The sequence below is a fragment of the Cyprinus carpio genome, chromosome A16 (assembly GCF_018340385.1).
Source record: "Cyprinus carpio isolate SPL01 chromosome A16, ASM1834038v1, whole genome shotgun sequence".
In the NCBI taxonomy this organism is placed as follows: Eukaryota; Metazoa; Chordata; class Actinopteri; order Cypriniformes; family Cyprinidae; genus Cyprinus; species Cyprinus carpio.
The window spans coordinates 16,318,463-16,330,703 of record NC_056587.1 but is presented as its reverse complement, the minus strand read 5'-3'; the positions used below and the strand labels follow the sequence as shown (position 1 = coordinate 16,330,703).

General features: G+C 36.9%; 1 protein-coding gene across 1 annotated transcript in view; it reads left to right on the top strand.

Moving 5' to 3' along the window:
* The window catches only part of LOC109110318 (dolichyl-diphosphooligosaccharide--protein glycosyltransferase subunit STT3B), a 49,430-nt gene that overhangs the window by 15,908 nt on the left and 21,281 nt on the right, over positions 1-12,241 (top strand). The window contains exons 2-4 of the mRNA XM_042772951.1: positions 8,201-8,309; positions 10,936-11,223; positions 12,174-12,239. Of these exons, the coding sequence (XP_042628885.1) occupies positions 8,201-8,309; positions 10,936-11,223; positions 12,174-12,239 (463 nt within the window). The remainder of the gene's footprint in view (positions 1-8,200; positions 8,310-10,935; positions 11,224-12,173; positions 12,240-12,241) is intronic.

Sequence of the window (12,241 nt, the reverse complement as noted above, 5' to 3'; positions counted from 1 at the left end):
TCTGGTGCCATCTCCATTCATGTCACCCATCTGCGTTTGTACAAGAGTCTTCAAGTTCCCGTGATCGCAAACGCCTGGCTGGTCAGGTTTGGTGAGGCTTTCTCCAAACTGGCCAAATACAAAGGAGGCAGCGATAAATGAAAGATGTTAACAAGAAATGTGTCAACGATTCCAATTTCAAAGAGAACGCGTGCAGACGAGGAGTAAATGTACCATAAAAGGGGGATTTATACTTTCGCCTCTGCTGACTGCGCGCACCTTCCCCAATGGACGAGGCTTTTTTCAGTGAACTGTGTCTACACCGGAAGCAACACCACGTCGCAACAGGTCTGTCTAGTGTCTACACAGGACATTTGATTCAAATTTTGAACTCTGTGTCAGTACCTCATAAATAGGATGAGGCAGTTTATTGTCGGGGATTTGCCATGTGTCGTGCCGCATACAGTGTAGCATCACCGATTGATTATAATGAGTTGTATAGTATTTTGTCGTGTCGCCAGTGATCAATATATGACTCTATATATAATAGTATTTTCTCTATTATAGATTTGTGAGTGTCGCACCACGCAGCTCGCGTCCTGTAGACAGGGTGTATTTAACTTTCTTTCTTATCTATTTTCTTTTTAAACTATTATTTCTTTGATATATATTTTAGTGTTTTGCAGGCTGTGTATTCACTGACGGAAGTGCTCAAATAAACGTGCACATTTTTTAGATATATACATACACGCGCGCGCGCGCACACACCTAAATTATATAATTAATATTAATTATATATGTATATCAAGTTCAACAGCACACCACCGGCGGTAGCTGGTCCATTACGATTATTTCCATGATCGATCGTCGTGTAAATTAACGATCAATTAATCGATTAATCGTTAACCATAATGCTGCAAAATGCGTCTATGCAGGCACGCAGTCACCGGCATGACAGGATGTGCAAAAGCCACACGCACACACAAAACGCTTTCTCGCTTGAATTAAAGGGGTTTAAGTCTGAATAAAATGCTAGTAGCAGGATTCTAAAATAAATAGATGTGATTATGATGATTTCATAAAATGAAAAGAGCGCGCAATACTATTGAGGTAATTTTACTTTGTTGACCGTTTCCAATCCCGCACGGAGACCGCTGAACGCGCCTCTTTAAATGGTTTTGTGGTGCTCGTTGTTGTATTTTAAAACACAATTGCAATGTTTTCAACTAACATAATGGCATTTAAAATAAAATTATCCCAAACGTGACTGTGGCGCGCGTGTGACTGCGCTGCGCATTAAGTGAACTGCTTACATCGGCGCTGCTGCAGCAAAACACTGTTACTCACATTAATTTGATCCTGCTGGATTCTGTCCTAGAAAATGTCAGATTTTTAATTAGGCCTATTTGTTTTTAAAAACCCGGCATACAGTGCATCAGATCGTGCGTGCAGACGAGGACGAGCGAGCGCGGCTTTGGCTAAATTTATTTGGAGGTTATTGCTCATGTCTCATTCGGCATAAACTCAAAATGTTTCCATATTCGCAATGCATTTGAATGTTAAACTATTATTTATAATGTAAACTAGGCTTGTACTTTACATGCATTCGCATATAGACGGAAAAGATAATCCTCTGCACATGAGCACAAACGTCCTTGGCATAACAGCAGATTAGACCGGTATACTACGGTCTATTTAAACTGACTGGTGTAACCTTTTAAAACCTTTAGTTGACTATTTTATTTTTATAATGAACAGACTGCGATGTGAGTTTGAATCGCTAGAATATACGTGTGCAGCAGGCTCCGGCGCGATCGAAACAGCTGAGACATAAAAAAATAAAAATACAAATAAAAATAAAAAAACCTTTTCCGCAAAAGTGTTTGCTTTCATTTGTGCACACTCACAATAAAAACAGAAGATTTGTGCTCTTGTAAAATAAACCAAACAAACAGAATGCGTTGTCATCCTTTTTTTTTCTTTCCGTGAACTTGTGGAGCACAGCCACACTTCTGTTTTAAATCCGTTATCTTAATTATTGAAGTCAGATATATTTTGCATATTTAAAAAAAAAAAAAAAAAAAAAAAAATAACAATCAAGAAAACAAATTGTTATTTTTATTTTGGGCCTATTACATTTTTCTTAAAGCATCCCATTTTGTCCCAGGGCTCGAGAGCATGTGCCTAGTTCATGCAGAAACTTGTGAACGATGCTCGGCGTCACTGTTTAGTGACATCACTGAATGCGCGTGGGAAAACGTATCGTGTCTGTCACAGCGCCTTTTAATCGCTGTTTTGAATCCAGCAATTATTTAATTACAAATTATAAACTCTGATTATGACAAGTGTGGTATAAAAGCTTTGTTTATTAGAGGAATAATAGGAAAATGTTAGATCGCGAGCATGCCTCTGGATGCGCTCGAGCCATAGTCTTCATTTACGCGGCTTTGTTCTGGTTTGCCGGTTGGTCACGAATTTCCACAAATTCAATAATATATAGTCATTGTTTCTTTTCCTAAATCTTCACAGTGTAACCCTCTAATCTGGTGTAACAGTGTAATCTGTCCTGTCCTGTGTCCCGCAGCCCTGCAAAGCGCACGATATGAAACAGTTATCTGATGAAATGACTTAGTTACTACATTTCTATTGTATGTTGAAGAACTTTTATGTTGTTTCTATTTTAATGTACTTTAAAGTTTAAATCACATTAAAAGCTTAATTTGTACATTGTGAATGAATGATGATGCTTTTATATAGAGTCACCGTCACTCACAGCCGCTCGCACGTGTTCTGCGCATGAGCCGCACGCAGCCCAACATTAAATCGGTTAACCGACCATCGACAGCCTTAATCGATTGCATCTCTTATCGACAATTAATCGATCATCGATTAATCGTTGACATCCCTAGTCACAGCCCTAGTTGCTTGCTTTCAAACTACGCTTGAAGGTAAACAATGAAGTGTAGAAAACAAGAAGTTTTGCACAAACTGGGAGGAGTGGATGCTAAAGGATTTCTACACTTCTTTTTTTATCTCACGTCTTATTTTTTTTTTTACATTTATTTTACCGCATATTGTGTTCCTAAGTCAGTATTCATTTGAACTAAATATTTGATTAAATAAAATGTGATCCAGTGAGTGTGACTTTATTATTTGAATTGCGTTCAACCACTAATAATATTGTAGTTTTTGACTACTAGGTCACTATCTTGATCCATCTCCACAAAGACGACATGAAATGGAAAATCAATCAATTTTGTAAATGCATGCTATTGCTCTTACTATGGGGGCAATTTCTTTGGACATCATATATTTGTGTATGCAATCACACATTAAAATCTGCCTCCATCCAGTCAACCAATGATTTACTCTGAATGTAAGAATACAACAGAAAAAAAAAAGTTTCTACATTTTAATACAATTTTAAATATTCTTTCAGTGTAACTTCCAGGTCTTGTGTATAAAAACTTTCTTGGCTTTCCTTTTTTACATTTTATAATATATTATAATTATTATTTTTTTATTGTGTTTTGGTCATATGAATTGGCCTGGATGTAACATTTGAGCTGTGCTTTTAGCCTGCTGTTGTACTGGTTTATTTGGTGTAAATTAAGGATGAGTTTTGATTAGAATTGCTTAACAGTTTTTTCTCCGAGTTTGTCATCTTCCATATTTGCAACTCTTTCCGTTTTCATCAACCTCAGACTCCAAACTCCTTGTACGCTTCATGCCTGCATCCTGATTAAACTGATGAAGGTGATGCAGGCGTAATGTCAGCCATCAAATTAATATGACAGGCTACCCAGCCTGACAACTCAGGGTAAATTATTACAATCATTTTTCCATTCATTTTCTCAATCTCTGAGAAATGTGTTGCTGATATCTTGTCCAAGATCTCGAAGTCTGTCTGACTTTTGCCCTCTGACATGCACATTGTGTGATGGAGAGAAGTAATCGGACTTACAAGAAACCAATACTTGAGTCCATGCAGCCCTCAGTCTCATTATGATACTCTGTTGTGTTGAGACATTTCAGATTTAATACGTTTTATTCTCTTCCTTTTTGTCCTGTAATGCCTTATACCGGGTCTTAATGGGCACTCACATGGAGAGCGATTTGCAGCTACGATGTGACTGGAAGTCATTTGTTTTCAATAATAGTTGGAGATTTGAAGTTCACTGTTGGAGTCTGTGAAACTCACTCAATTTGTTGCCATCTTTGGATACTTCAGTGAAGTAAAAATGCCTTTTCAACCTCCCACGGTATCAGCATCAGTGTGAGCGCTCCTTTATGCTACAAGGTTGAGCTCTTTCAGGCTGTACAGGCAATTATTAGATTCCTCGCTTCATTTCTTAACTATAGGTATTCCGTTTTCAGTTGTATTTGCCCAGCAACAAGATATTAACCTGACCCTGCCTTTACTGCACCAATCCTGATACCTTTAATTTCTTAAAGCTGTTCTACTTTTTCCAAGTGCCTTAGCACTTCTTCTCAACTTTGGATTTTAGCCACTCTGTGTACAAGAAACTTCACGATTTAAACAACCTTTATGTCGAGAATTTCCAGCCACTCTGCAGTGGCTGTTAATAAATGTTAGGTTGCTCCACGCCATTGAATGGGACCTTTTCAAAGCTCCTGTGTGTATGTCCACGCAGTGTGAAATTGAGTTTTATGAAGTGCGGAGTTCAGAGTCTGTGGGAAAGTCGAGCGGAACACGTGTCACGGAGGTTAAACTGCAGAATAAAGAAATCCAGTTCGCTGCTCTCATAAAGACATCTCTATGTATCCAGCTCATAATACGGTCACAAAATCTGATAGTCTTGCACATTGTCTGCTGAGATTACCCCCACCTTAAAATGACACGGCTCTGGGTCATTTCCGGGTGACTTCCCTGTGGTTGTGTATCCTTGAGAAGATTGTTGGAGAACAGTATGCAGTCACGGAAACGTTAGGGTGTTTCTTCAATAGCATTTCAATAGCTTTTGTTTTATACTTGTATTATTGCATGTACTAATTTATGAGCATCTAAACATGTTTATAAATTAAAATGAAAATTGTTCAATTATGGCTGTCCCACAGTAATTTTCTTAATTTTATACTGTACTTGTTTGCCAACTGTGCCATTGAAGAGCATGCTTGAAATGATTTGAGTCTTGGGTACACTACCATTCAAAAGTTTGGGGTTAGTATTATTTATTTATTTATTTTATTTGTATTTTTTGGAAGAAATTAACTCTTATTCAGTGAGGATCCATTAAATTGATTCAACGTGACAGTAAAGATATGTATAATGTTACAAAAGATTTCCATTTCAAATAAATGCTATTTGTTTTGAATTTTCAGTTCCTCAAAGAATCCTGAAAAATGTATTCCATTTTCCACAGCACAGATAATAAAATAAATGGTTTTTTTTTCTTTTAGTACCAAATCAGCATAGTATTTCAGCAGTAATTGCTGCTGAAAATTCAGCTGTGCCATCACTTGAATAAATACATTTAAATTATATTAAGATAGAAAACCATTATTTTATATTGTGATATTTCACTATATTGCTGCTTTGTGCTTTTGGTTAAATAAATGCAGTCTTGGTGAGTATAAGAGAGTTCTTTCAAAGACAATAATCTTACCAACCACAAACTTTTGAATGGTAGTGAGTGCATGACGAAAATTCAATCAGTGTAAATAAAACAGGATATTTTGTGCATCACGTACAGTCAAACTGTAATTTTAACAAATGATAGAAAAAAGTGACATTTTTTTATTGTGTAGGATACATAAAATGCTGGCAATGAAATTAGCCTCAGACACCAAGTGTTTGTGTCATTTGTCACTGACTGTCATTTTCACAACAGAATGCCATTAAACACATACTTTTTTTTTTTTGCATCTGCAGTGCATTTGTTAACTTTTATTGGATAAATTGAATGAACTTTTTTAAATGTGTGTTTTAAGAGTTTATTTTCTAAAGGGCCAAAATGCCTGTAGTTGAAGAAACAACCATCATGGAATTAAGATTCGACTCATAGCAGCATATAACCAAAGTCTCTTTAATGCAAGTCTGTTTACTCTATGGGCATCTTCATAACAGCATCCCCGGGCAGCTATTTGTGTAGGTAATAGGCATTCGAGTACATTTTTCTGTCTGCTTGAATGGGAACAAAAATGGCCAGAAGATTTCATTTCAATAATATATCTCAAATCAGCAATAAAATCTGACAACAAGGGTATAATACGCTTTTGCTGGTGTGTTCATGTTCTTTCCTTGCAGGAAGGACATTGCAGTGCTCAGTGAATGCCAAGGACCCGGTTCAGATATCAGATCGTAATGGAGAGTTTCACCATGCCACTAAAGGTTCCTGAATCTTTAGCCTCTCTAGAGAGGGAAGAAAGGTCAGCGAGGCGGGAATGGAAGCTAGCAGGTTGTGGTGTCAGTTAGCCGCCAGGGTCACTGATGGACAGTTTGTGTGCTTTAAAGGGGTCTTTAAATACGCATGATTCACAGTTCTGCCATTCCTCCTACTCAAGCGTCGGGTTGCCAGATTCTCTTGCAAACGCTGAGCGTCTCTTGCCAGTGAGATGACTGTATTACAAAATAGTGAGGACATTAATCTAATGGCAGGCCGTGTGCTGACACTTGCCATGAATGCAGAATCTGATTAAATAAATCCAGAAGTAATGCTTTTCTGTCCCAGTGGACACAATCTACTCGCATTAACAACAGCAACAATCAGGAATCCACTGGAGCTGTAAACTTTCAATAAGAGAGGAGTATTTATATGACCCTAGCCATGGATGATGCTATATTTTACGTGAATGAGATTGAGGCTGTGAGGGTTAGCTGTTGTTCGTTCTAAGTGGTTGTGTTGTCTTGAGGTCCTCTTAACATCTCTCTATCACGCCAGTTTTCTCAGAATCATTGTTTGAAGGAAAGGTGTATTTTCAGTGTTTTGGCTGAGCAATTGACTGTTTCTTCCTCATAGCTTAATTTTCATTTGCGCAAATGAAGTATCCCTGATTAAGGTCCATTGAATTCTCCTGCTCTCTCATTGAATGTTTATGGCTATTAATTTTATAATGGAGTAGATAGAAATTATATTTACTCATCCAACTGTTTTTTAATATATGATTTGTCATAGTTGTTAAAATATCACCTGATTATTCTGTGAATTATTCTGTTTTCCTTTTAATAGGACTCTTCCTGCATATATTATCGTGCTTATGTATTTTTAGTGAACTAGGCTTTGCTTAGTCCTGAGCTTTTTCTATGCTAAAATTAGAATGTTTAGTTTAGTTTAAAACTCCTCACAACGTGTGGTTATGTGGAGTTTTAAGAAGCTAGTTGTCTTATATTCTGGTGTTAGTGAAGAATAGTTTCAGAATGACTACTCTGGAGTTAGGAGAGATAGCAGGGCACGGTTTGCTGAACTTGAGTTGATAAAGGCATTAGAGAGGATTACACAGTTTAATTGCAGCCTTGTTCATAGTGCTTTTGTTTGAGGTTTTTGTTAATCAAGTGTGCATCAAATTAATGGTTCCACGTTGCTAAAGACAATCAGGAAATGTATTAAATTGATAAAAATAAAGAAATGAAGAATAATAATATATGCGTGTATAATATTGTAAAACAATTAAACATAATTGTATAGCCTACATAAATAACATAATACTACTACCTACATAGCTTTACAAATAACTCACCTGAATTACCTTTGTAATTTTTTTTTTATAAGTAATTTGTTATTTATAGTCTATAATATACAATATACAACTCTGTATCATCGAGTATTTTTTATTTATTCATCTTGTGTCAGAAAAGCTGTCTGAAAGGACAAACCAGCAGACATCTTTGTTCAAATACGCATGACTGATTGAACAGGTGTCTTTCTGTCTGTGTGCACTGAACACAGGGAGTCAACTATTCTTGTCCTTGAAAATACATGTCCTTTGAGATTAAATAACTGAAACATCTTTTTCCATCTCATTAAAAAGTCTGTGTTTTAGCTGGTTGTTAATGGTTTAAGTGCTTCCCGGTGGATGTTCTGGTTGTAGTCTTTGGCATTGGTGGTGATTGGCAGTTGAGTATTTCTACAGAAAGAACTGTCATTTAGGAAGTGTTTTAAAACACACACCTCTTCTCGCCATCAAACATATTGTGACATGCTGATAAAATGGTCTTTTTTTTTTCATTATAATGTTCTCATCTGTTCTTCTTTGTTTACAGGTTCAACTACAGATCGACTCATCATCTCACAACTAATGGCTTTTATGAGTTTCTCAACTGGTTTGACGAGAGGGCCTGGTACCCACTGGGCAGAATAGTGGGAGGAACAGTAAGTCTTTTGTTTTTGTTTTTTTGTTTTACCTTTTTTTTCCTCCTGTTTCTTGTTTTGCTTTTTCTTTTATTTTATGGTAACACTTTACACTTTTAATGAACTAACAGTGAGCCATACATTTTTAACAGCATTTGTTAATCTTTTTTTTTTTTTTTTTTTTTTTTTGTAATTTTATTTGTTATTTGATCATTTGTTTAAAAAAAAATCTAAAAATCATTTGTTAATTTTTTTTTGTTCATGTTTGCAGTACATTAACATTTCATTAAAAATATATTAGAAACTGTTGAAATTAAAATTAGTAAATTCTGTAGGAGTATTGTTTAGTTTATTGTTAGTTCATGTAAGTGTAGATAACAAATGAAAAATGTGATGAATATTAATAAATGGAACCTTATTGTAGTGTTACCATATTTCCTTTATTTCTCTTTTTAATATATTGTCCCTTTTTTTCCTTTTCTTTTTTGTGTCATGTGTGAAGACACTGTGAAATATGCATATCTCAATGGCACATTTTCCAGTATTTTAAAATCTATTCTTGACTAATACAAATGTTTCTTCATTTAAAATCAAGATTGATTTAACATCAGTGCATGTGAATCTTTCTGCCATCTACACCCATCACTAAAGTATCTCTTTTAAAATCTACTATGCGGTTTCCTGACAATTCCTTTCACGTCCTGATCCAGAAATACTGCTACAAATTATCTGTAGTTGAATGCATGATGTACACATTATTGTTTCTGCATTCTCATGCCGAATGTTTGCATTTTATATAGTCACTTGTGACTCAACATCAACGGCATGAAATAATTTCAGCTTCTTCCAAGCTTTGTGATTGGCTCGATTACAGGAGGCTTCTTACATTATAGCACTCTGACCTTTTTCCGCGAACTGTTGATGCTGCAGTATTATTCACACATAACATCAATACAGAACTTCCAGTAATGTTTCAGCTCTGTAAGATCTGTTTTGTCGGCATTCCAACAATGGTTCTTGTTAACCTATGACCTCTATATGAAAAAAAAAAATGCAGTTAAATGCCAGAGGCTGTTTATATGGGTGAGTTCTGCTTGAAAACTGCATCTTTCGTCCCTAAATAAGGCCTTCCCTGTCACTAAGAAGTGCAATGCTGCTGAACCTAATGAGCTCCTTCCCTGGCTGGAGAAATTTTGGCTAGCGTTTGGCATCTGACAGCTCTGGTGTTGGAGCTGTAGGGGGGCTGCAGAAGGCAGGGAACAGCATCTGTTGTTGTGTGCAGTTCAAGCAGTCGTTATATGGCCTTCAGAGCAGGCTGGTCTGTTCTCAGCACAGCCTGCAGACGCCGCTCATCACATGAGAGATGAAAAAGAGGGGGTGGGAATGTGGAGGTAAAAGACAGGGTATTTCCTTTCTTGCTGTTTTTGGCTGCTAAATTCAGCTTCGAAAATGAAAATTGTCATCATTTCCTCGCCCTCATGTTGTTCCAAACCTGTATGACTATTTGTAACATAACACAAAAGAAGATATTTAGAAAATTTACTGACCCATCTACAAATGTAGATGAATTTTGAAACAGAATTTTTGCATTACAACACTTCCTCACAATTGGATCCTCGGCAGTGAATGAGTGCCGTCAGAATGAGAATTCAAACAGCTGATAAAAACATCCAAATAATCCACACAACTTCAGTCCATCAATTAATGTCTTGTGAAGTGGAAAAACTGAGATGCATGTTTATGAGATGCAAATCCATCATTATGGAATAATAGACAACGGGCCGTTGAATTATTAGAAAAATAATGCACACCCGAGGTGCACACTGGAGTGGCCGTTACACCTCAGGTGGGCATTATTTTTCTAATAATTCAACGGCACGGAGTCAATTATTCCGCTTATACTACGGTTACCACACCTCAAGACATCGATCAGATGATATATTCACTTCTATCCAAAATATTATTTATAAAATACCAATAATCCATAATAACATTTCCTGCAGTGAAAAAGTCTGTATCCTGGTTTCATCTCACATGAAAATATTTGGTTAGAACCGTTTTGGATTGTTTTTGCTTGTAAACGGTTCTTGATCTGTGCATATTTCTATCCTGATTCAAATGAGACAACTTTTTCACCCAAAAAAGCAATATTGTACCATAAATGTTTTAATGATGGAATTGTCAATGATGGATTTGTTTTACAAACACAGAGCTTTTTACTTCACGAGACATTAATTGATGGACTGGAGACTTGTGGATTATTGTGGTGTTTTTATCAGCTGTTTGAACTGTCATTCTGATGGCACCCATTAGCTGTAAGGAAACCAAATTTCTCCAGATCTGTTCGGATAAAGAAACATCTACTCCTTGGATAGCCTGAGGGTGATTGAGGGAAATATTGGGGTGAACTATTCCTTTAAGATGATTGATTACCAGGGTGTGCTTGGGCTAAACTTCTCATTATCTTGGGTGTCTTGGGGCCAATCAGATATTTAGGAATAAATATACACACTTTCTTACAGATGCTGATTGTGTTAATTTTAATTTATTTTTTCCTCTCTCTCAAACAGTTGCGGGCAAATGTCTGGTTGATCAATTTTGCATCTGATTACAACTAATAGCAACTCCCATATCTTGTCTTTTGCAGGTATATCCTGGTCTGATGGTGACGGCGGGACTGATCCACTACATACTGAATCTGCTTCATGTGACGGTGCACATACGTGATGTATGCGTGTTTCTGGCCCCTGTTTTCAGTGGCTTAACCGCCATTTCTACCTTCCTGTTGACACGGGAGCTGTGGAATCAGGGTGCCGGCCTGCTGGCAGCATGTTTCATCGCCATTGTACCAGGCTACATATCACGCTCTGTGGCCGGTTCGTTTGACAATGAGGGCATTGCCATTTTTGCCTTGCAGTTTACCTACTACTTATGGGTGAGTTAGATTAAAATATCAAACTTTTGTTAAACGTTTGTTTATTCATCTCCATTCATCAAAACTATCGATTTTGAAATGGGTTGAATAATTCAACTATACAACTTGTGTGCCATATACCATGTCTTATGAAGCCATTTGATAGTATTAACTATCTTTTGAGTCCTATCTTTTAGTAGTGCTGTCAAAATTAGCATGTTAACTCAGGCGATACATTTTTTCAGTTTAATGTGTTCAGAATATTTAATGCAAGTAACACAGGGGCTGAACTAGGGTTGGCCACCCCACTCACAACTGTTGCTTCAGTTGGTAAAAAGCACCACTTTTTTGGTCCGAATCATTTGTTCGTGAATCTGAATACGTTTCTCCATTTATTGATCTTCTCAATGAATCACTTGTTCTGATTCATTAGTTAGAATCAGTCTGAATCATTAGGTAATCGAAGTGTTCTCTGGTACTTTTGAGTCCTATCTTTTCAGTAAATCTGAGAAGAGAAGATTATCAGTTAATAACTTGCCTGTTTATAACAGTTATTGTTTGACTTCAAAAGACTTAGAGTATAGTGCATGAGTCATGATGCCCATTGAGAACTGTTCTAAAATGACTGAAAATCCATTTCAGTAAGTCTTGCACTGTCCCACACAGTTGAAATGATGAATCAACCTTAATAGACATTAATCACGTTTTTTCAGCTGAACGACATGACAGCTGGAACGGATGCAGTGGCAGCATACTTTGTCTCTTTTGGCTCTGTGATTTTTAGCCCATCTGGAGCTCGCTGTCAACTGAGACGCCAAGGACTTTGCTGTCAAGCTTGACTTAAACATTGAATTTCCTTGGTCTCTTTCTTATCTCTGAGTGTTCGTTGTCTTGGCTTTGTTTGAGGTGATGGTATCGGACCCTTTGTTTGGGATTAGTGGAATTAACTTAAGTTTGTCCTCTCCACACAGGTGAAGTCAGTGAAAACTGGCTCGGTCTTCTGGGCCATTGGCTGCTGCCTCTCGTACTTTTACATGGT